Source organism: Euprymna scolopes, chromosome 17 (assembly GCF_053919585.1).
Source record: "Euprymna scolopes isolate OS-2025 chromosome 17, ASM5391958v1, whole genome shotgun sequence".
Classification (NCBI taxonomy): domain Eukaryota; kingdom Metazoa; phylum Mollusca; class Cephalopoda; order Sepiida; family Sepiolidae; genus Euprymna; species Euprymna scolopes.
The window spans coordinates 12,085,946-12,110,020 of NC_136498.1; the positions used below are offsets into that span (position 1 = coordinate 12,085,946).

At 30.9% G+C, this 24,075-nt stretch overlaps 1 protein-coding gene across 1 annotated transcript in view; it reads left to right on the forward strand.

Moving 5' to 3' along the window:
* LOC145296663 (membrane metallo-endopeptidase-like 1) overlaps positions 1 to 24,075 on the forward strand; it is a 336,498-nt gene that overhangs the window by 279,209 nt on the left and 33,214 nt on the right. Inside the window, exons 19-20 of the mRNA XM_080142602.1 lie at positions 5,946 to 6,011; positions 17,484 to 17,582. Coding sequence (XP_079998728.1) covers positions 5,946 to 6,011; positions 17,484 to 17,582 — 165 coding nt within the window. The remainder of the gene's footprint in view (positions 1 to 5,945; positions 6,012 to 17,483; positions 17,583 to 24,075) is intronic.

A 24,075-nucleotide genomic window follows, 5' to 3' on the forward strand; every position in this document is an offset into this window, starting at 1 on the left:
GGTCGTAGTATTCGCTTACGATATTTGGATCAATGCAGATTTCGTATTTATTATTATATTATATTGAATTTAATATATAATAATTATTAAAAAAGTATTTGCAAAAAAATGACTTGTATGCTACCACCGAGAATCGAAACCAAAACGTTTAGCTCACGATTTTCTTTTTTCTTTGACCTTAATACCTGAGCTATAAAGACATTATTGCTGCAAGGCTAATAATGAAATCATGAAACAATAGTTCTTATGTCAAACGTGTTTTTTGTAATGTCCTCGTTCGATCTTCACTTGACAAATTTATTTTTTTTTAATTGTCACACTTTTCCACTGATTTTCTCCAGCTAAAACTCAAATATAAACTTTCGCATGGGTCCGAATACCCTATATATTAAGTTTCTTGTCCATAGACCAAATACTATCTGTGGAGTTAGGTAGGCAAATTTTTAAAACAAATATATATACGCATTTATAAATATATATAGACATTTTACGCAAATATACAAATATTAATCATGTAGAATATCTGCATGAATATAATTACACATAACAGTTAACTAAAGATGATTATCTCATAAGAAAATCTAAAAAGCTAATAAGGAATTAATCAAAATTAATGTTTGAAAGAATATACAAATTAGCTAGATCTTTTGCAGCTGAATACAATTCCACGAACCATATATAACAAAGTTGTATTTTCTTTAAAATAAATAGAAAAAAAGGGTTTTCAGTATGTAACTCAATACACATAAACCAATGTTTTTAGACGTACACACTCACACACACACACACACACACACATATATACATATATATATATATATATATATATATATATATATATATATATATATATATATATATATATATACATGCACATATTGCCTGTGATGAAAAATGAATGCAATAGATGATAGAGATTGAATAAACACAAGAACTAACAAAGGTTTCGATAGTCAGCAGAACGTCTCAATAATAACTAAGACAAATTTAAATGACAGTTTTGGATGCAAACGTACCCATATATGAACGCAATTTTAATATTTCCGCTTGGATTTCATTTTTTATTTAGAGATAGGTTCGTTTTCTTTCTACGGATAACCTTTTCAGGTGTTTTTTTTTTCTTCAATTTGCCAAATATTTACTTTACAAAAATGTTTTTCAACGTCAATCGATCATGTAAATATTTTGTTGCTTCGGGCTAGGTGCATGACTGCGTCAAGTACTTTTTATTCCTGCCCTATGCTATTTTGGTTAAACCAGACTTTATAGCAACATCCTACAATGCAACAATACGAAACACATTTTCAATGATATTGTCTAACATCAGAAAAGTTTTTTTTTCGTGGCCAATAATAGGCGGCACTATGGCCTACGTGAAATTAAACGAGTTTCTGCGATTAATGTCAATTGTTATTACTTTTCGGTAGATGGTCATGGACTTTGATTAAATCTCAGAACAAGCAGACAAACGCCTTCATTTCATAAAAGACGTCCACACTACAGTATATTTATTAAGCTGTAAAATTCACACTTTCCATGAAAATTAATGTTAAAAAATTATGGTTCGCTACCGTTCGTTCTAATATTAATATAAAAGCAGTGCCTTACGCCGGTAATTTAACTTTTCATATATAAATTCAATAAGAAATTTAACTTTTCATATATAAATTCAATAAAAAATTTAATTTTTCATATATAAATTCAATAAAAAATGAACATTTCATAAAACAACTTCAATAAAAAATTTAAATTTTCATATATAAATTCAGTAAAAAAATTAACTTTTCATATATAAATTCAATAAAAAATTGAACTTTTAATATATAAATTAAATAAAAAAATTAACTTTTCATATATAAATTCAATAAAAAATTGAACTTTTAATATATAAATTAAATAAAAAAATTAACTTTTCATATATAAATTCAATAAAAAATTTAACTTTCATATATAAATTAAATAAAAAATTTAACTTTTCATATATAAATTAAATGAAAAATTTAACTTTTTATATATTAAGTAAATAAATAATTTAACTTTTCATATATGAATTAAATAAAAAATTTAACTTTTCATATATAAATTCAATAAAAAATTTAACTTTTTATATATAAATTAAATAAGAAATTTAACTTTTCATATATAAATTAAATAAAAAAATTAACTATTTATATATAAATTAAATGAAAAATTTAACTTTTCATATATAAATTCAATAAAAAATTTAACTTTTCGTATATAAATTCAATAAAAAATTTACCTTTTCATATATAAATTCAATAAAAATGTAACTTTTCATATATAAATTCAATAAAAAATTTAACTTTTCATATATAAATTCAGTAAAAAATTTAACTTTTCATATATAAAAAAAATAAAAAATTTAACTTTTCATATATACATTAAATAAAAAATTTAGCTTTTCATATATAAATTCAATAAAGAATTTAACTTTTCATATATAAATTACATAAAAAATTTAACTTTTCATATATAAATTCAGTAAAAAATCTAACTTTTCATATATAAATTAAATAAAAAATGTAACTTTTCATATATAAACTCAATGAAAAATGTAACTTTTTATATATAAATTCAATAAAAAATTGAACTTTTCATATATAAATTCAATAAAAATTTAACTTTTCATATATAAATTCAATAAAAAATTTAACTTTTCATATATAAATTCAGTAAAAAAATTAACTTTTCATATATAAATTCAGTAAAAAATTAACTTTTCATATATAAATTCAATAAAAAATTTAACTTTTCGCATATAAATTCAATAAAAAATTTGACTTTTCATATATAAATTCAGTAAAAAATTTAACTTTTCATATATATATTCAATAAAAATTTAACTTTTCATATATAAATTCAATAAGAAATTTAACTTTTCATATATAAATTCCATAGAAAATGTAACTTTTCATATATAAATTCCATAAAAAATTTGACTTTTCATATATAAATTCAGTAAAAAATTTAACTTTTCATATATAAATTCAATAAAAAAGTTACCTGTTCATATATAAATTCAGTAAAAAATTTAACTTTTCATATATAAATTCAGTAAAATATTTAACATTTCATATATATATTCAATAAAAATTTAACTTTTCATATATAAATTCAGTAAAAAATTTAACTTTTCTTATATAAATTCAGTAAAAAATTTAACTTTTCATATATAAATTCAATAACAATTTAACTTTTCATATATAAATTCTGTAAAATGTTTAACTTTTCATATATAAATTCAGTAAAAAATTTAACTGTTCATATATAAATTCAGTAAATAATTTAACTTTTCATATATAAATTCAATAAAAATTTACCTTTTCATATATAAATTCAATAAAAATGTAACTTTTCATATATAAATTCAATAAAATATTTAACTTTTCATATATAAATTCAGTAAAAAATTTAATTTTTCATATATAAATTCAATAAAAATTTTAACTTTTCATATATAAATTCAAAAAAAAATGTAACTTTTCATATATAAACTCAATAAAAAATTTAACGTTTCATGTATAAAGTCAATAAAAATTGAACTTTTCATATATAAATTCAAAAAAAAATATAACTTTTCATATATAAATTCAATAAAAATTGAACTTTACATATATAAATGCAATAAAAAATTTAAATTTTCATATATAAATTCAATAAAAATTAACTTTTCATATATAAATTCAATAAAAAATTTAACTTTTAATATATAAATTCAACAAAAAATTTGACTTTTCATATATAAATTCAGTAAAAAATTAAATGAAAAAAAAAACTACCGTTGACGCATCATTGTCTCATGTAAAGTAGATAATTTCTTTTACAATTTATTGGAAACTTTAGGGTTTGTATGACTTGCTATATCTTTTTACATAGGCATCACCACTTATCAAGGTCAAGAGGCCACTCGAGGATAAGGTTTAAATAGTGTACATTAGGCAATTGGACAATATAGTAATCGTTAGTAAGTGAAATTCGGTAAATTTGTTAATTTAAGTGGAAGGACTCATCAGGAACTTCTTTACGTTGCACTTGAAGAAAACTTTCGAATATTTTCTATATTTTTTTATCAATATGATTATTAATAATATGGCTAAAATGCAACTTATTTTTCGTCAGGTATAAAAGAATCACCGGAAGCTTTGTTTTTTTTAGGATGTTTTTTCTTTACTTTTTTCCATTAAAAAAGTACGAGTGGCTAGCCATTAGTAAATGACACCAGCCTTTCAACCATCAAACACATTAGCGGATGTATCATGTAAACCAGAGATTTTTCAATAAATAAAAACGTATAAATCGGTATGAGAAGCCGAAAAGAAAAAAATGAAAATGTCTAATTATAGGAATAGAGGTGCGCTTTCCTTTCCGTTATTTGTCGAGAAGATTTTGTGTGACGGGACAGATATATATTTAAAATAAAATACATAGTCTTCCTAAATATTTTATCTACTTGTAAATCGTTTTTGCACTTCCTGGGACTTGCAACGGATTCATGTCTAACTGAAAATTTGTTGAGCTGTTTGTAGAAAATGCTTTATTGCGTTATTAAGTTTATTAGTAATGTTTCATTCTCAACCGATATACTCCACGAATTTTTGATCTGCAGACTTGAAAGTTGATATATAGAATATTCAAATATGTAGAAAATATTTTCAATGAAAAGATCAAAATTGAAAAAATTGGGTCGTCGGATTTTTTTCTGTTTGTCAACTGTTTCACGACTGCGTATGCGGGAATCGTTCATATGACAGCTTCCTTATGTTATAAATAAGTAGGTATGAAAACGTGTTTAAAAGACGGGACAAGCTGGCCTAATAGTTATCGTATTTGACTCACTGTCTTTAGATTTTGGTTTCGATCTCAGCTCGAGTACTTGTTTTATACTTACAAACGTAAAACTCGCAGGTGAAAAATATAAAGATAACTGCAGTTTCTCTTCCAAATTTCGGATTCTCGCCATGTTGTATCACATTTTAATTCCTTTTGATGATTGATTGTTGCTATTTCTTCTGATGAGTTAAGGGCATAATAAATATATTCACTGATTGATATAATAATTAAGTGATTGATTGTGCGCTACGAAACAGATACTATCAAGAACTGTACGGATCAATTGATGTAAAGGGATAAAATAAAAAATTGTCAACATCGTGTACTTTGGAATATAAAATTTTTGTCATTTATTCTATATATATGGTTGTGTATATATTGATGTGTGATTGTAATGATATTAGTATAATCATATATCTCCAAGATTCATTTTTGTAGTCATGACTTATTAAAAAAATGTATCAGTTCGAAAGAATATTACGAAGTTACGAATCGAATAGAAACAGATAGATTAATAAACTGAAAAGGTTGCTATGACTGACGCAATATTCAATAACTTTCCACAGTCGAGTTAAAATAAAATATTGATAATTTCTGTTATATCGGAGGCCTTCAGTGTACTTCGTTTTTACATTTTTCTTTGATTTAGTACAAGAAAAAAAAACGCCATTTATGAGATGGGACCAATTCTCTCATGATTAACGTAATTATATTTTTTTACCATGTGACTACGTGTCTTGTGTCTGTGTATGTCTATTGTTTGTTTTATAAATGTGAAAAAAACTCGGAACATTGAAATAATTGCTTTTATATTGTAACTTTATATATATATATTTATATATATATTTATGTATATATATAAGTATATATATATATCGCTATCTGCTCTCCCTCCTTCCCCCCTCTCTCTCTCTATATATATATATATATATATATGTAAATTTTGTTACTTTTTGTTATATATATATATATATAAATATATATATATATAAATATATATATATATATATATATATATATATATATATATATATATATATATATATATATATATATATATATATATATATATATATATATATGTCCATTCTCAGGTAAATGGCAACCTCACGTTAGGAGAAAACATTGCCGATAACGGAGGAATAAAAGTTACTTATAAGGTATGCATGCATTTTTTCTTATCATTTTTCATAATTCTATATTTTTTTTGCAAATTATACGGAATTATACGTTTCGTCGTTTTGTTTTATGTTTTGATAAGTGGCGTTCAAAAAGTAATGCTTCAATTCCAGTTTATGAGAGTAGAATGTAAAAATGAATTTTTAATGACTTGGCTTCTTTATTTATTGCCTAAAAGTTTTTTTTCTGTGTCGATGTTTACAGATTGGGACTCTAAAAATTAACCCCTGTCATGGACGTGTGGCAGGAACAATGATGTGTAATTGAATTCCTGGTAAAAGGCAGAAAGAAAAAATGGTGCTACCTAAAAAAACATTGGGAGGAGAAAAGTGGCTCGTTTTATTGGCACTATTTCCGGCTTTCGTAAATCTTCAACGTTTTAAGTAAAAAATAGGAGGCGTTGTATATCAAAGTACGACCCAGACAACTAATACATATCAAATACGTCTCGCTGGCGGATGCACTAAGAGTCGGAGTGATTATGTAGAAAAATATATTCTGAAGATCAAAATGTTGCTAGTTGCAATCATTTCTGCCTTCCTATCCTAACTGTTTAATTATCTGAGAGGAAAAATAGGAGGATTTACTTTTGGAACGACTATATATACATATATTGATATAATATATATATATATATATATATATATATATATATATATATATATATATATTGATTGATATTGATATTATACATATATAAATGTACATACATTTATATATATATAAAGGTATATATATATTTATATATATATTGATATATTATTACACACACGCGCACACACAAACACACACACATACACACACACACACACACACACACACACACACATATATATATATATATATATATATATATATATATATATATATATATTTATAGCCCTTGAGCCCCTGGAGGGGCATACGCCATCTACAACTTGGTAGATGTCTTTGTAGTGATGAGTTTACAGGGTGAGAGTGCTGGCCCCACGCCCAACCTTCCCAGAAGGTATATACAGCGCTAAACCTTCCTAAATGTTCACCCAACTTTCTTAACTCCAATGATCTGACGAGAACCGGTGTGTCAACGTAATTGTATTGCACCCCCCCACACACACGCACACACACACACATATATATATATATTTATACACACACGCGCGCACACACACACACACACACACACACACATATATATATATATATATAAAGGCGTATTTCTGTCTGTTGATATGAAATAGCATCAGATGGTATATATATTGTGTATGTGCTGTGATGTAATATATGGCGGCATAGCAGATTATTTTATTGTATGTGATTACGTCACATATTCCTTTATAGCAGAAGGGTGGACAAAAATCAAATTTGTTTTCTTAGTAACACTGAATAGATTATATATATTCTAACGAATTTTGCGATTACCCTATAAATAAATCCATTCCAGCTTAAGTTCAGAATAAAATCACGCTTTCTTTTAACGGTTTATTAAAAAAAAAATGTTTTGAACGCCACTAACTCAATTTATTCACTACAGTTTGCAATTTGGAGACGGAATTGTTTTTGTTGAGATAAGTGATTTCAATTTTAATCATGCTTTTTATTTTAGATTTTAAATATTAATAACTCCATTTTATTTCAGTATTTAAATTTGTGTATTTCTGTTTTATTAAATGCTAGTTTTTTTTGTTTTTTTTTTCTCGTCCAATACCGGCTTCCATCTTATCTCGAAATTACTTATAACGTCACCAACTTACTTTCGGAAGACCCCCCCATCCGCCTTTTCTTTTACATCGTAAGCTTCTTAAAACGTGACTAGCTTAAGTTCAGAATAAAATCACGCTTTCTTTTAACGGTTTATTTAAAAAAAAAATGTTTTGAACGCCACTAACTCAATTTTATTCACTACAGTTTGCAATTTGGAAATTTATTTCAGTATTTAAATTTGTGTATTTCTGTTTTATTAAATGCTCGCTTTTTTTTTTCTCGTACATAAATGTTTATTTATCTACCGAGTTGATTGCAAAAATAGATTACGAATTGTACTCATTTTTAGTTCGTGTGAGGGGAATCTATCACCATACTTTCCCTTAAACACGTCCGTTGGACTTTTATTAAGTACAATACTTAATAGTTTGTTTTATTTTATTTTATTTTATTTATTTATTTTTTTCAATGGAGAGTAGAAAACGCATTGTGGATGCGTTATCGGCAGCTACTGTTACTCTCGCTTCTTCTTATTTGTCCCTCAGTCCTCATTTTTTAATGAGTGATTTTTCTGACAAAGGGAGAAGAAAAAGCTGTTTTCTAGGTTGGCAGTATTTTGTGCGAACAGTTGGCTGAGATGGCGGAAATTTTCTGTTTCTATGTCTATCATTGTAGCCATGTCACTAGTAAGGGTGCTGGAGGTAAACGTTTTGTCTGGGCTGACGTTATCCGCCTGATAGTCAGGGACCCGAACCTTGGATTAACCACTAAGGAGGCTGTCCTATCAGCAGGTGCAAAGTACTGGGGCTGCTGTATTGCCATTTGGTGAATGGATTCTGGACCATGCAGTAGCTTCTGGTGGGGCCTCTCGATGCCATACTAGTGGGTAATTGTTACGGCTTTACCTTATCATTAGCTACAAATAAAAAAAAAATTCTTCGTTTCTTTTTCTCTCTTAATTTCCCCTCTCTGTCCTGCTCTAAGTAAATCTGACGACCTAGTCCACAAATTTCAAAATTTCATCATGACAAGTTTCAAGAAAAAATACACGATTAAACCCGGTTCTCCAACTTCCAACGTAGACCCCTACTACCATGTCTCCTTCTCCAACATCAGGGGTCTACGTTCTAACCTTCCAGAGGTTGAAACCCAATTACATGAGACTAAACCAGACCTTTTATTTTTAAGTGAAACTGGCATTGGACAGGCTATCTCCCTAGAAGAGTTCGCAATTAAAGGATACTCTAACTTAACCTCTAAATCTGACCCCCAAGATCGCCATGGGCATGGAATATGTGCCTATATTAAAGATAGCTTTCCATGTGGTAGGGACATCTCCAGGGAAGATCCTAACTTACCCTATATGTGCTTCCGGGTTGTTTTAGCTCACACTACGGCATTTTTATTTACTCTCTATCGCCCCCACAACAGCGGAGTTACTATATTTAAAAGCATATCTGAGAAAATTGACCAAGTCCTGTCTGCTTATCCTTCAGCTAACATTCACGTATGTGGAGATTTAAATGTTCACAACGTCGAATGGTTGACCCACTCAAACAAGACCGATGATGAGGGGAGGTTCTGTCATGATTTCTCCATTGCCTATGACCTCATTCAGATTGTTCAGGAACCCACCCGTGTGCCCGACAATGACGGCCAGTATGCTAGCCTACTAGACCTTTTTCTCACAACTTGCCCTGAACTATGTTCAGTTTCTGTTCTGTCGCCTCTTGGATCTTCCGACCACGCTGTTGTATCAATTAAGATAAAAATGAAATGTAATAAGTCCCCAGACGTACCTCTTCATCGTACAGTATATCGATACACTAAGGCTGACTGGGATAGCTTCCGTACATTTATAACTGATCTACCTCTGCATTCCATATTTAAAAAGGATGTGTCCTCTATAATATTAGACCTGACGGAATGGTTAATTGTAGGTATTGATCATTTCATACCCTCGAAAAAGTTTCAGCAAAAACCTAACAGCCAGCCATGGTTCTCTCCAGAATGTGGTGCTGCCATTGCGCACAGAAATCACTTTTTCCATTGTTTCCAACGTAATAGATGTATGGAAACTAAAGCCGCTTTCAGGACTGCCAGCAACCATTGTAAGAAAGTAATAAAGAACGCAAGATGGTTGTATGCTTAATCTGTTAAGTCCAAAGTAGCTGAGCAGCGGCTTCGTTCCCACCAGTTTTGGCAAATAGCAAACAGAATTCTGAACAGAAGTGTGCGCTCCATTCCAACTATCATCAATGGACCTGAGGTAATCTCGTCAGCATCAGACAAAGCCAAACTCTTTGTCAAGAATTTTGCAGCTAATTCTACCTTTTGCGATCAAGGCCGCCAACCCCCAATATTTCCTCCTGTATCTGAAAACACACTATGTGATATACGTATATCTGTACGTGATGTTGCCAAGCTAATCAAAAACCTTAATTCCAGTAAAGCAACTGGCCCTGACGGTATTCCAATTATAGTACTCAAAAAACTTCGACCTGAACTAGCGCCCATACTTACAAAACTATTTAAACGTTGTCTTAAGAAGAATAGTTTCCCATCTCCCTGGAAAATTTCATCTGTATGCCCTGTATTTAAGAATTCAGGTGATCGCTCATCCCCCTCTCAGTACAGGCCAATAAGTCTCCTGTGCGTCATGAGTAAGTTGCTGTTATCTGTGTTAAATACAGAAGTAATCAACCATCTCAACAAAAATAACCTTCTTAGTGACACTCAATATGGTTTCCGTTCTGCTAGATCTACAGCAGATGTGCTTACAGTTATATCTCATAGGATTAGCAAATCTCTCGACGGAGGCAACCTTTCTAGGGCAATTGCTCTTGACATGTCTAAGGCCTTTGATAGGGTATGGCATAAAGGTTTACTTCATAAGATCTCTAGCTATGGTATAGCTGGAAATGTCTTCTCAATTATTAAATCATTTCTTTCTGATAGGTTCATAAGAGTAGTAGTTGAGGGGCAAAAATCAGAAGCCCACAGTATTAATGCCGGTGTCTCTCAGGGGTCCATCCTGGGCCCAACTCTTTTACTGATCTACATTAATGATCTTCCAAATCACATCCTTACATCATTTGTAGACATTTATGCTGACGACACTACCATTTATGGTAGTACATCTAAGACAGTAAACGACCAAGTTCTCTCCAATTCTCTCTCCTCTGATCTTGAGCATGTAGTACAATGGGGAAAGGAGTGGCTGGTTACTTTTAATGCATCTAAAACCAAGCTCCTCTCTTTACATCATCAACATTCTGATCCACATCTGGCATCAATTGAAATGAATGGCTCTCGTCTTCAGGAGGCCTCTAGTTTTGACAAGCTTCTGGGATTGACCATTACTCCTGATCTTAAATGGAACACGTACATCAAATCTGTTGCCAAGGCCGCTGGAAAAATGGTGGGATCTTTCTATCGATCCAGTAGATTTCTCACTGCTGATGCAATTCTCTATCTATATAAGAGCCAGGTACGTCCAAGGATGGAATACTGTTGCCACATCTGGGCAGGAGCTGCTAGAAAGGACTTGGCCTGCCTTGATAGATTCAAAATAGACTTCGTAGCCTCGTAGAAGATGTCTTTTTCTCTTCCTTGCAACCTCTATCTCACAGAAGAGATGTTGCGATTTTGTCTCTGATGTATCGTTATTTTCATGGAAAGTGTTCGACTGAGCTTCAATCTATGGTCCCCCCTCGCAAAACTTTCACAAGAAACACTCGTCTAGCTGTAAACACTATCAATAATTCCCCCCACTCTTTATCTGTGCCTAAACCTAAACGTAGATACCATGAACAAAGCTTTTTTATTAGAACTGCACGCCTGTGGAATTGTCTTCCGTTTTCCTGCTTTCCGGCTGACTACAATATGGTTGTCTTCAAGTCTAACGTAAATAAGTTCTTGATGAGCCGTTCCATATAAGTTATCAAATTTAACAAATTTTCATTACTAATGATTATTATATTGTCCAATTTCTACTGTACACTCTTTAACCCTTATCCTTGAGTTGCCTCTTTGACCTTGATAATGAGTTGATACCTATGAAAAAAAAAGAAAAAGTCCAATGTGAACAAGTTCTAATTGAATCGTCCCCCTAAGTAATCCAAGTTTTAAAATTCCCACTGTTTACTATGCTAAAATCACAATGACTAATGTATATCTATTAACCCTTATCCTTAAGTAGCCTCTGGGCCTTGATAAGTGGTGACACCCTTGCAAAAAATAAAAAAAAAGACTGAACTTTAAATAAGCTTTTCAAACGAATATACATTACAGGAGTAAAAAATGAAAGGTTCAAAATAGGCACTTTCAAATAAGCGATTCACGAATTATTAATGTTCAAATTTTATACTGCTTTTGCATTTTGTTTTTATTTTTAAATTGTATGTGGGAATAAATAATAACTAGTTGGTACATATACATAATATTTTACACACGAGACATAACAAACCAACACACAATTTATATAACACGCATAAAAATAAATTTCTCTATCAAACGTGGTTTAATTCTTTTTAAATCTAACGGTACGTTCCAGAAAAGCTAGAACAAAAAATAGTAAACTTTTGAATGCAAATTTCACGCGTTAAAATAAAGAGTGTTCATTGAATAGTTTTATCCTGATGCGTTACACACACACACACATACACACACACACACACACACACACACATATATATATATATACAGTACCATTTCTCTAAACTAAACAAACAATTAGAAATTATACGTATGTATGTGTATGTACGCGCGTGTGTGCGTGTGTATATATGTGTGTGTGTGGGTGTGCACATATGATTGTGTATGCGTGTGTGTGTATATATATATATCATCTGTAATCTATGCTACATCTTGTTTGTGTGTATACGTGCACTTATGTTTGGGTGACCGGATCCATGTATGCATATGTGCTTGGATTAGAAAGGAAACTTCAACCAATATATACATAAGGTGGGATGTATGAATATGTATGCGTATGTGTGATTGTGAGTGCATGTGCCCATATATATATATATGGGTGGATGAATGTATACACATCCGTATGTATGCGTGTGTATATATATATATACATATGTATGCACATGTATGAGTGGGTAAATGTGTTCGTGTGGATATGGATATACGCGTATATGTGAGCCCCTGCATATGTCTGTGTGTGTGCATGTGTGTGTGTATGTGTATGTGCCTACATAGTATGTGGATGTTTGTGAGTGTATATGCACATCCATGTATGTGTGTACATATATGTGTGTATGTGCGTGTATATGTGTGTATATATATCTTCTCCTACCTATTCTCCATCTTACTTGTGTGTGTGTGTGTGGGTGCGTGTACGTATGTCTGAATGATTAAGCGCATATATACATGCGTGTTTTGGTTGGGGGGAAAAAGTATATATATATATATATATAAAATAAAAAAATAAAAATAATTGTTAGCGGTGGATGTGTGCGAGTACGTGTGTGAGTGTGTAGGTGGGTATGTATATATGTATGCTCCTACATATATTTCTATGTATGTGCGTGCGTGTATGTGTGTGTGCCTGGGTGCGTGTGCATGTGTACATGTACATGAATGTATATGTATGCGTGTGTGATTGTGTGTGAGTGTGTGCTATACATGGGGAAAGAAAGTCTTTAAAAAGAACCCTAAAAAGCCCATAAAAACCTTCACCAAAAGTGACCAAAAGCCACTCTTTGAAAATAACTTTGACCGGATACTTTGAACACTTACAGTTGGAGTCAGAATGTCTGAGACCACACATCACTCTAAAAAACATATTTAATATCAGCGGAGGTAACTCTACAAACTCCCATTTTAAAGAAAAACTTTTTACGAAAACATCTGAAGAGAGCACACCCTAAGCTCGAAACGCGTTATAAAAATATTTTTAAATAAAAATATGATGAAAACCTTTAAAAAAAACCACAATTGTTGATGGCTACACTCTTTTAAATATATATATGCATATATATATATATATATATATGTGTGTGTGTGTGTTGTTTTTTTTCAAACGATAAATACGGTTAAATAGAGAATTCGCCTCGAAGCTAATTTTTTGTATTTTTTTAAATTATGGGCGACATTCTAAGTAAATACAAAAAATGAGCTTCGAGGCGAAGCCAATCTTTAACCGTATTTATCGTTTGAAAAAAAAAACAAGAACATATATATATATATATATATATATATATATATACATATATATATACATATATATATATATATAACTACTTAATTTACATAAAATTAATATACGAAAGTATAAGTTTATGCGTAAACTTTAAGTATTTACTTCAAAAGTGCTCAATACGTAGGTAGAGCTAGTTAGTAAGTTAGAAAATATATATGGCGATTAAGCTACACTGAATATTCCGCATTTCATCCACTCTAGGACTCTTCAGGCTTATGCGCATAAGCCTGAAGAGTCCTAGAGTGGATGAAACGCAGAATATTCAGTGTAGCTTAATCGCCATATATATTTTATAACTTACTATATTTATATATATAGACTTATATGCAATATACTGAGTATATGTAATTCAGTAAGTTTTCATATACAAATGAGTTTTAATTAATTTTTCTTATATAAAAAGAGTTTTTTAATGTTTATTTCTATATTTAGAAACGATATGAAAACATTCAAATAGAATAACAATAAATTTTAAAACATTAAACAATAATAAATAGATTAGAAAACCTCACTCGAAATGTTATACAAGTAGTTATAGATATAATACACCCTTTTTATTTATTCTCATATTCAATTGAACTTTAAACCTAAAATGGTCTTAATCTAAGTACTACAATAACGATAATCTGTAAACATTCCTTTCCACTAATACGAAACTAAAATTAACCGTAACGTTATTGCAAGGTTGTTTCGGCCATACTATATATATATATATAGAAATAAAAATTAAAAACTTTTTATATAAAACAATTAATTATTGGGAAATAAAGAAACAGTGAGATCTAATTTAGGAACTCAACGAATGGGATATATAATTCTTTTTTAAATGGCTTAGGGTTTTCTGTGAAAACTTCTCATGACTCTGCTCTTAAACAAGGATACGGAAATTAGGCGATATATTAATATTTAAATGGACTTTTCCGTAACTACAGCAATACTAAATGTTTCCCACGCGCTTTTCCCATTAAGGGAATGTTTCTTCTTTTTTTTGTCTTCAAAAATGCTCTATTGTCAAAAGTGTGTTTATTCATAAAGCCTGAATAAATGCTGGTTTTTGGAAAATTTTCAAACGATATAATGTTTGAAATGCTTCGACTGGACATGGAAACAATTGTAACATAAAATGAAATACATTTTTTGTTGCCATCAACACCCTTTTTGAAGTCTTGATTTTACTTTCACAGTATATATATATATATATATATATATATATATATATATATATATATATATATATATGCAGTCCTGGTAAAAATCATGACCACTTAAGAAAGTAAGCGTTTACGCATATTATCGAATTCTTAATCAAACAAATGCTTGAAACCATTGCCAAAAAGGAAAATATGATGGAGAAAAATGAAATCTGCTTCATTCGAAACCTTAACCCTGATCTAATAATTATTTTAAAAAAACAAACATTTTCACCTGGTCAAAATGATAAGACCACTGATAATTTCTCTAACAAAAGGCAATTATAAATTACTAAAAAGGGTCTCAGTATTTAGTATAGCCTCCATTATTACGAATTACTTCAAAAATTCTCTTCGGCATGCTTGCGACTAAGTTTTTTATCAGTTGCGAAGGAATTTTATCCCATGTACTGAAAACTGAATCAGAAAGTTCCTTTATCGAATCATACTGGGTTTCATCCTTGAAAACTTCTTTTGCCATCCATTCCAAAAGATTTTCAATGGGATTGAGGTTCGGAGAACATGCTGGATGATCTAACAATTCTATATTATTTGAAGAAAAGTATTCTCGTGCTTGTCGAGAAATGTGTATCGCAGAGTTGTCTTGCTTGAAAATCCAATTTCTTCCACATAGACGTGGACCTTCAGTCCTGATAGAAGCATTTTCAAGCATTGAAATGTACTTCAATGATGTTTGCCGGCCTTTCACTACTTGCAACTTTAGAGTCCCAGCTGACGAGAAAGCACCCCAGGTCATTAAAGACCCTCTCCCACTATGCTGAGTTGAAAAAGTCTCTTTGGGCAAATTTTTATCATGCCAATAGTGTTGAAATCCATCTGGACCATCTAGATTAAACTTTTCTCATCGAAGAAAATTACATTTTCCCACTTCTCTTCATCCCAAGTCTGGTATTTGGCGGCATATTTAAATCGGTTAGTTTTGTGCTGTTCAAGAAGACGTGGTTTCTGCAGTCGCTTTAAATGATTGAAACACTTCATTTCAGATGCTTTCTGATAATTCTTAAATAATGAAATGGAATAACGATTTTAAAAGAAATACGAGAGAGAAAAAAATCATTCTTCTAAATAATAATACCGCATTTCTGTAAAGTTTGACGAGGCTGCTAGGTCGTGAATATGGTCCTGCAACGGAAACATACGTAACTGAACAGATAAATGTAATAAAATATAAAAAATATTTGCTTTGCAATCGTATTGAGCAATCTCTTCAGGTTTTACTAATTATCATTTTTACAATATATATATATATATATATATATATATATATATATATATATATATATATATAAAACTTACTTTACGAATTCTCAAATTTTAACTATTTCATAATGTTACCAAACGATAATCATGTATTTTTCCATATCTTTTTCGTTTTTCCATTTTTTTTAATTCCGTTCGTTTTGAATAATTTATTTTCTTCAATACTTACTTATTTATTCTCCTCGTATTCTTTATAACAAAACTTATCGCAATAAATATTTGACACCAATTATTCTGAAATCGAAAGTATATATAGATTACGTTATAATTGCTATAGGTTTATTGATATAGGTGTGGAGAGAGTAACCTCTCGTCACTCTTTCTAATCTCTCATATATTCAATTTATCTATGATCGCGTTGTCTGAGGGAATGCGCTTATTATCCACATGGCGCCTGGTACAATCTTCTTGTCGTCATCGTCGCCTTGATTCGTTGAAACCGACACACACAGTTTCTTAACAGTAGAGAATGTATTAGCTTTGTGAGAGTGTACTATTTAAAGCACAGAGATTTAAAAAGTATGCATTAAGGGATTGTCCATTGATTAAGAAAGAAACAGATAGGTCAGACAAGAAGTAACAGACAAACACTACAGATATTGATTCACCTGCCAGTTATGCAAGTAAAATACTACACTTTGATCTTGGCCAAAAGACCAAGGAGAACAGACCATTTTCATTAGCTTTGCCTTAAAAGCGACACCAATTTGTTTTTTTTGTTTTTTCAATGTTTAGCAATTGCAATATTCCACTTTCCTTTTAAGGGGTAACAAGGTTTATTTGGAATACTCCACTTTCCTTTTTTAGGGACGCATAGCATGATAACGGTCAAAACGAATACGGATGATAAATATATAGATTAATTAACAATTTCTTTAATAAATTATCCTTTAACAACTTCTTGTATTAATTTTACTTTATCAACTTCTCATATAAATTGTCTTATAACACATTCTCATACGAACATTTTAAATCTGTTACTTCAAAAACACGCATTTGAAGAAAAGCAATGAGTTGAATAGTTTAAATAATGTGCAAGTATAAATGAAACGTCGTGTATATTATACTAATTTCTTTATTGGCAGGGTTATCTTTCTTGGATGGAGACGAGGAAACAGATTGATTACAGACTCCCCGGTTTAAATTTGAACCCCCGTCAACTTTTCTTTTTGGCTTTTGCCCAGGTGAGTTAACAACGGAATAATTATCCGATAAACTATAATCAATGTGTAACACTACATGTTCTCCAGAACAGATAGCACACACACACACACACAAACACACACACACACACACACACACACATATATATATATATATATATATATTCGTTTGGTTTAGCAATTCAATGTAAAGAGATTGACACCCGAGCAGCATTTGCAAATTACAAATAGTACGATCAATTTACCGAGAGAAACATTTGGTTAAAAGATAATTTCACGATATGGATCTGTAAACTGGCTACCTCGTTTGTGCGATTTAATCCCATACGATTATTTTTATTAGAAAAATATAAACTTCGATATTACACCGATAAACCAAACCTGATAGACCACTTAGATAACATTTAAAGCGATATTGCTGAAATACAGTCGAATTTAATGCATAGAGTTCGAAAATTGAACGTTTTAATTACGCTATATACTAAGGCTATCATCGATAGTCGCACGTCAAAACAATGATATAAATGCGGCTGTGCATCTGTGATCAATTTTTGGAATTTTATTGTTCCTCATATTCGTAAATGATTTCCCTAGTAAAATTGTCTCCGAGATAGGTATATTTGCTAATGACACTACGCTCTATAACAGACTCGAGGAGAAAACGAACGGACAGATATCTAAAAAAAAATCTAAAATCTTGGAGGAAGACCTCCAATCTGTTATGGAATGTGGACATAAATGGATGGCAATACTCAATGCTGCTAAGATTCAACTTCTTTCTTTTAATAATTACAAGAAATCTTCTCAACCGCTGGAAGTCATGGGTAGTAATACAGTGTCCGGAAGCTCTTTGTTTAAACTCCTCGTCGTAACATTAACGAATTAAAACAAATACATTCATTGTAAAATTTGCCGCGAAAATGGTCCGCTCTCTCTACGTGTCAGAAAGTTACTTACGCCAGTAAATATCCTGTTGCTCTACAAAGCCACCATTCACCAATACGTAGAGTATTGTTACCACATTTAGGCTGGTGTATCTACTATTAGTTTCTCATTCCTAGTCAGGATTCAGAAAAGATTTGCTAACCTAATTGGTTCCGCACTGTCGATCAAATTGCACCCTCGATCCTATCGACGAAATGTTGGATCCGTGTGCCTATTTTACAAGTATTTTAATAGAAATTGTTCCGACGAACGCCAAATCCTTGTACTGTTCTACGTAAATACATTGACTAACCCTACATGCAACCAAATCCTACATCTACACTGTTAAGATTCCGAGATGTCGGAATGCCTTCTAAACAGATAAGTTCCTCCCTTGAACTTCTAGACTTTGCAATTCCCTCTCAGTTCGCTGTTTTCCTGACAGCACTGGCATGCCGAAGTTCAAGTGCAATGTTAAGTTGCGGCTACTCAACTCCCTACATAGTATCGTTGCAAATATTGCCTCAAATAATAGCCTCTTACATCTAAGTTGCACAGTGTCTTGTTTGTGGTTAAAAAGCAATTAAAAATATTGTTTCCCCAATCCATAGAGTTTCGAAAATGTACACTTTTCTATTAAAAGGAATAACAAATCATATTAGCAGGAAAACTTACTATAAAATATAATTTCTGTAAACTTTAATTTTTTGTAATTATCGATGTTAAGAAAATCTAAGGGAAATACAAATATAATACGAAAAAGTCATCCGGTTAAGCGTTCAATTTATTAATTAGATTTCACGTAATATTTCGAATACATATTTCATTTCGAAGCAGTTTAAAGAAGGCTGATTCTGCCCATGACCGTCAGTGACTGAAACTGTACACCGGGAACAATTGTAAAAGCATCCACGATTCACCAACAAACGTCAGTAAACGTTTTAATACATCACTAATCGACAGTGACCATCGATCCCGCTTCAGGCATCCAGTGTCAGACAGTGGATGCCAGTGTCGTCCAGTGCCCGCCAGTAATCGCACCAAACCAGCAATAATTACCAGTAACCACCAGTGATGACAATCATAGCCAGTGGCTTCTACTATCACTGCAAGCCACATCTAGACAGTTGAAATCAGATGATTTCATTTGAACTAATGGCCGCCAATGCCCGTATTTTCCAGAACCGGCATGTCCCCCATTAATAACCGTAGTTCAATTTGTTTTCGACGGGCGTATACTTTACCGATTCTATTCTTGCTTCCACCGGACAATGCTACTACACAGTTTCATGTAATTATTTTCTTGAAATTTCATTATTTCAGAATAATGAGATGAATTAGATCACAAATTAATGGTATCAAGTCTTACAAAATTTTTTTTTAAATATAATATATATATATATATGTGTGTGTGTGTGTGTGTGTGTGTGTGTGTGTGTGTGTGTGTGTGTGTGTGTGTGTGTGTGTGTGTGTGTGTGTGTGGTGCAAAATCTGTAGGAGGAAAGCGATCAGGCAGAATATTCTCTATTCGTAAAGGATCATTCTCTGTTACTCTGGATGCTTCACCGAACAGAATTAGATTTTACTTTCAATAAGGCAATTTGCAACCAATCTAGAACTTAATTACATTGTCGAATTTTATTCAAGGATAACTATTCTATTTGGATAGCAAAATCTCATATCATTTTTGTTTCAGCCACCTTTTCCCTTTCGTTATGTCACTTATAAAAATCAAAGCTTTAATACTTTTCTATGTATGTGCTTACTAACAAAATTATGTCAAACCAGATTTAATATTTTGCTAATAACTTTCTCTCTGAGCAAATGAGACTGCACTGAAAATCCATGGATTAAGAAAACTACTTTGAATATTGTATTCTTTGTTAAAATAATACATTTTTGTTTTTAAAATTATATTTCTGAATAAAATTTAGATATAAAAAAACTGTAAATTATATATATATATATATATATATATATATATATATATATATATATATATATATATATATATATATATAAACATTGTGAGATGTCATCGCGGATCGACTAACGTTTTTAGATTCTTCACAATGTTTCTATAATAATGAACTTAATTGATCATTAATACATACTAGCAAGACCTGTGGAAATTTCATAGCTTACTCTTTCATAACAAATAGATTGATGTTGACATTCTGTCGATGTTCAGCGTAAATAGAGACGCCCTGATATTATTGTAGCGCTTTGCAAATGTATTTATCTAACCAAGCAGTTACGCTCGACGTAGCCCGGTCGTAAATACGCTTAAATATGATATATTAATTCATGCAGATTTAGTATATATTAATATGGAGTCAAGTTTCTATCTATTCTTATAGAGTATGAAGTTGTGATTTCAAAAATAAAATGCATATCCATATGACTTTGGTGAATCTTTCTGAATCAAAATCGAAATCAAAATTTATAAAAATCAAAAAGTATACACACACACACACATATATATAAGCACACACAAAGCACAAACATACACACACATCTACACACACATACACACACATATATATATATATATATATATATATATATATATATATATATATAGCACTCACACAAACGTGTTACTTTATTTATAAAGATATATCAGCTTGTTAGTTAATATAATTGTAAGATCGGCGAAGGATGTTATTTATATGAAAAGAATACGAAATTTGGATTCATCTTTCACCGAAATTAAAATAACTTCTTCTGATGCAATTACTTTCATAATTTGATTCCTTAACAAATTTTTGATTTTATTTTACTAATTTTGTATTTTTGCTTGAACCTTTTTATATTTTTCTATACTCGTTAAACCATTTCTACTTTGATGATATTAAATTAATGCCTCGTTTTTGCTAATTTGAAACGTTAGAATTTGAACTAATGAACTAAGGATATACTCAGAAGACAAATGACCTTTTTGCTTGAAATGATTACTTATGATTTATATGTACTCTTAGTTTGCTTTATTTACAAAGGAATCACCACTTATCAAGGCCCAGTGGCCACTCAAGGATTAGGATTAAAGTGTGTACTGTAGTCAAAAGGACAATATCATAGTGATCGTTAGAAGTGTAAATTAGGTAAATTAGATTACTTAAGGGGAACGGCTTATCAAGAACTTGTTTACATTGGACTTGAAGACGGCCATATTGTAGTCAGCTGGAAAGAATTGAATGAAAGAGTATAATTTTACCAGCCTTGGGAGGTGAAACCCAAATTTAAAAACTCCCGCAGCCTTGTGGACTACTGTCAATTGTGAAAAGTTTCAGGAGAAAACATGTGAACTCCGCACTGTAACCCCTGATGTAGTTCGGCTTTGTCTACGATTTTGTTCTACCTGCTATCGTGAAAGGTATTGTGCCACACTGTAAAAATCTTTCGATTCTTTTGGATTTATCAACAACGCAAGGTAAAGGAGAGGTGCTATGTAGGACAAAACCTGTCTTCCATATTACATAGTACAGGCTAGCGTCCAACAGCAGCCAACCGGTGAAACATAGAGACGATACTTGGTGACCTTTGCGAAAAAAAAAACTGTCACTGTTAGCTTGGTCTCTTTAGTTATTAGCAGCGCTGCTGCAGTCGAGTAGACAGACAGGAAAAATAGTATTAAAAAAAATCACCTTGACCGACGGAAGCCTACTATATCTGATATATAAACGGCTATATGTACGTCCGTCTGTCTCCATATTTTCAAACTCTATCACCTCCAAAACTAAAATTCGCAGAGCAGTGCTAAAAGCCTTAAATGATTTTTACGGACCTTTTATGGATCTTTAGTCGGTAAGAATACCTTTTTAAGTGGACAAAAAGGGGGTCAAAATTGAAAAAAATAATTGTTATTCATTTTCTACATTAATCTGATATATATATATATATATATATATATATATATATATATATATATATACATGAGAAATGCATGCTCAGTATTCGTTAAGATATACATCTAAGATTGAGAATGGTAAACTCTTGTGAAAAATCTGAAGTTTACTGTCTGGTCTGTTTTAGTTGCACTCATTGCACCGACGGAGATGAGCAGTTATATCAAACATGTGGTTCGTTTTTCACCAATATAAACATAATATAAATCATTAAAAATTGAGGATATAAAACTATATATTAATATATGGAGATTTATTCACTTATTCAATAAGTGTACACATCAATTTGTGATGTACATTAAATGGGGAACCTTTATACCATGGTATTTCGACGCACTCCGGACATGAGAAACTTGAAATCAAAAACCACATACTTAAAATTAATTGCCGTTTCAAACATTCTTCTCCCGAAAAAGTGAGGTAATGTCTATTCATTATTATACTTGTCCCAGCCTTGATATCCTGATTATATTGCAATATTTACACTAACAACCGCAACACGTTTTTCTTGAATCAGCACTTAAACTGAACAGAGACTGTATTTCTTGCAGAAGAACTTCAATTCACTTCTTTTTTTTTTTTCTTTTCCATATTGCTTTGCATCAACAAAACTCGGACTTCGGGAACTTTTTTCTATATTTTCTCTGTTGCATTTTAATTCAATTTTTCTGTTCTTTCTTTTTTTCACTTGGCCGTTAATATCTTTATATTGTGTCGTCATTTTCTTTATTTATTAATTTCTATCAATTTGTTGATATTTGCATTATCTTTTCTTAAAGAATTAATCATAGTCTCTTTCTTTAAGCCCCCTATATATATATATATATATATATATATATATATATATATATATATATATATATATATATATATATATGACTACTAGTATGAGTCGAAGCTACTTACACTAGAATATAGCATCAAATCGCTGGTCTCTTATTAGACAAAAATGGATAAAAAAAATTCGCAGAAACTGTCCATTCAGTCAAACTAACATTATATCTATCTATCTATCTATCTATCTATTTATCTATTTTATTATTTTCGGAGTCAAGCAACGTCGCAAGTAACAAGAGCCATAAAACCTAACCGGAAGTATAAGACTTGTTTGAGACAAAGGAGTCATATTACATAATAGGATTTCTATGCGGATTGCTTCATCTAGGTTAGTTAATAGACTTTCTCGTTTGTCTTGCGGTTGTTTAAGTGGCAGATTACTCGCCTCGCATGCAAGAGATTCAGGTGATACGAACAAATGAATGGATATCTGCTATTGAAACTGAATAACTAAAAAGAGAAATTGAGAAAGAAGACTTATATGAGAATGTGGATGTCAATAAACTGAATGGGATTGATAAAATACCGATGGCAAAAGAAATGTCCATTTCTGTAAACGTAAATCTATTAACGGCGATAATTCGACTACTTCAACAGAAGCAATGGTTAAACTTATGATACAATGTGGGATACCAAAATAAGATACTGATATTTTCGAATTACACATTTCGACAACACATTAAGAAAATTTAATGCAAATTTAGAAAATCCAGCGAACTTCTGATTCGTCAATGAGAAGAAACATACATATGTTACTGCAAAAGTGCATGGAATCTTGTTATGTTTATTAGTAAATAATTTAGATCAGTGCAACAAAGTGATTAAATCTGCTGCAAATACGGTTT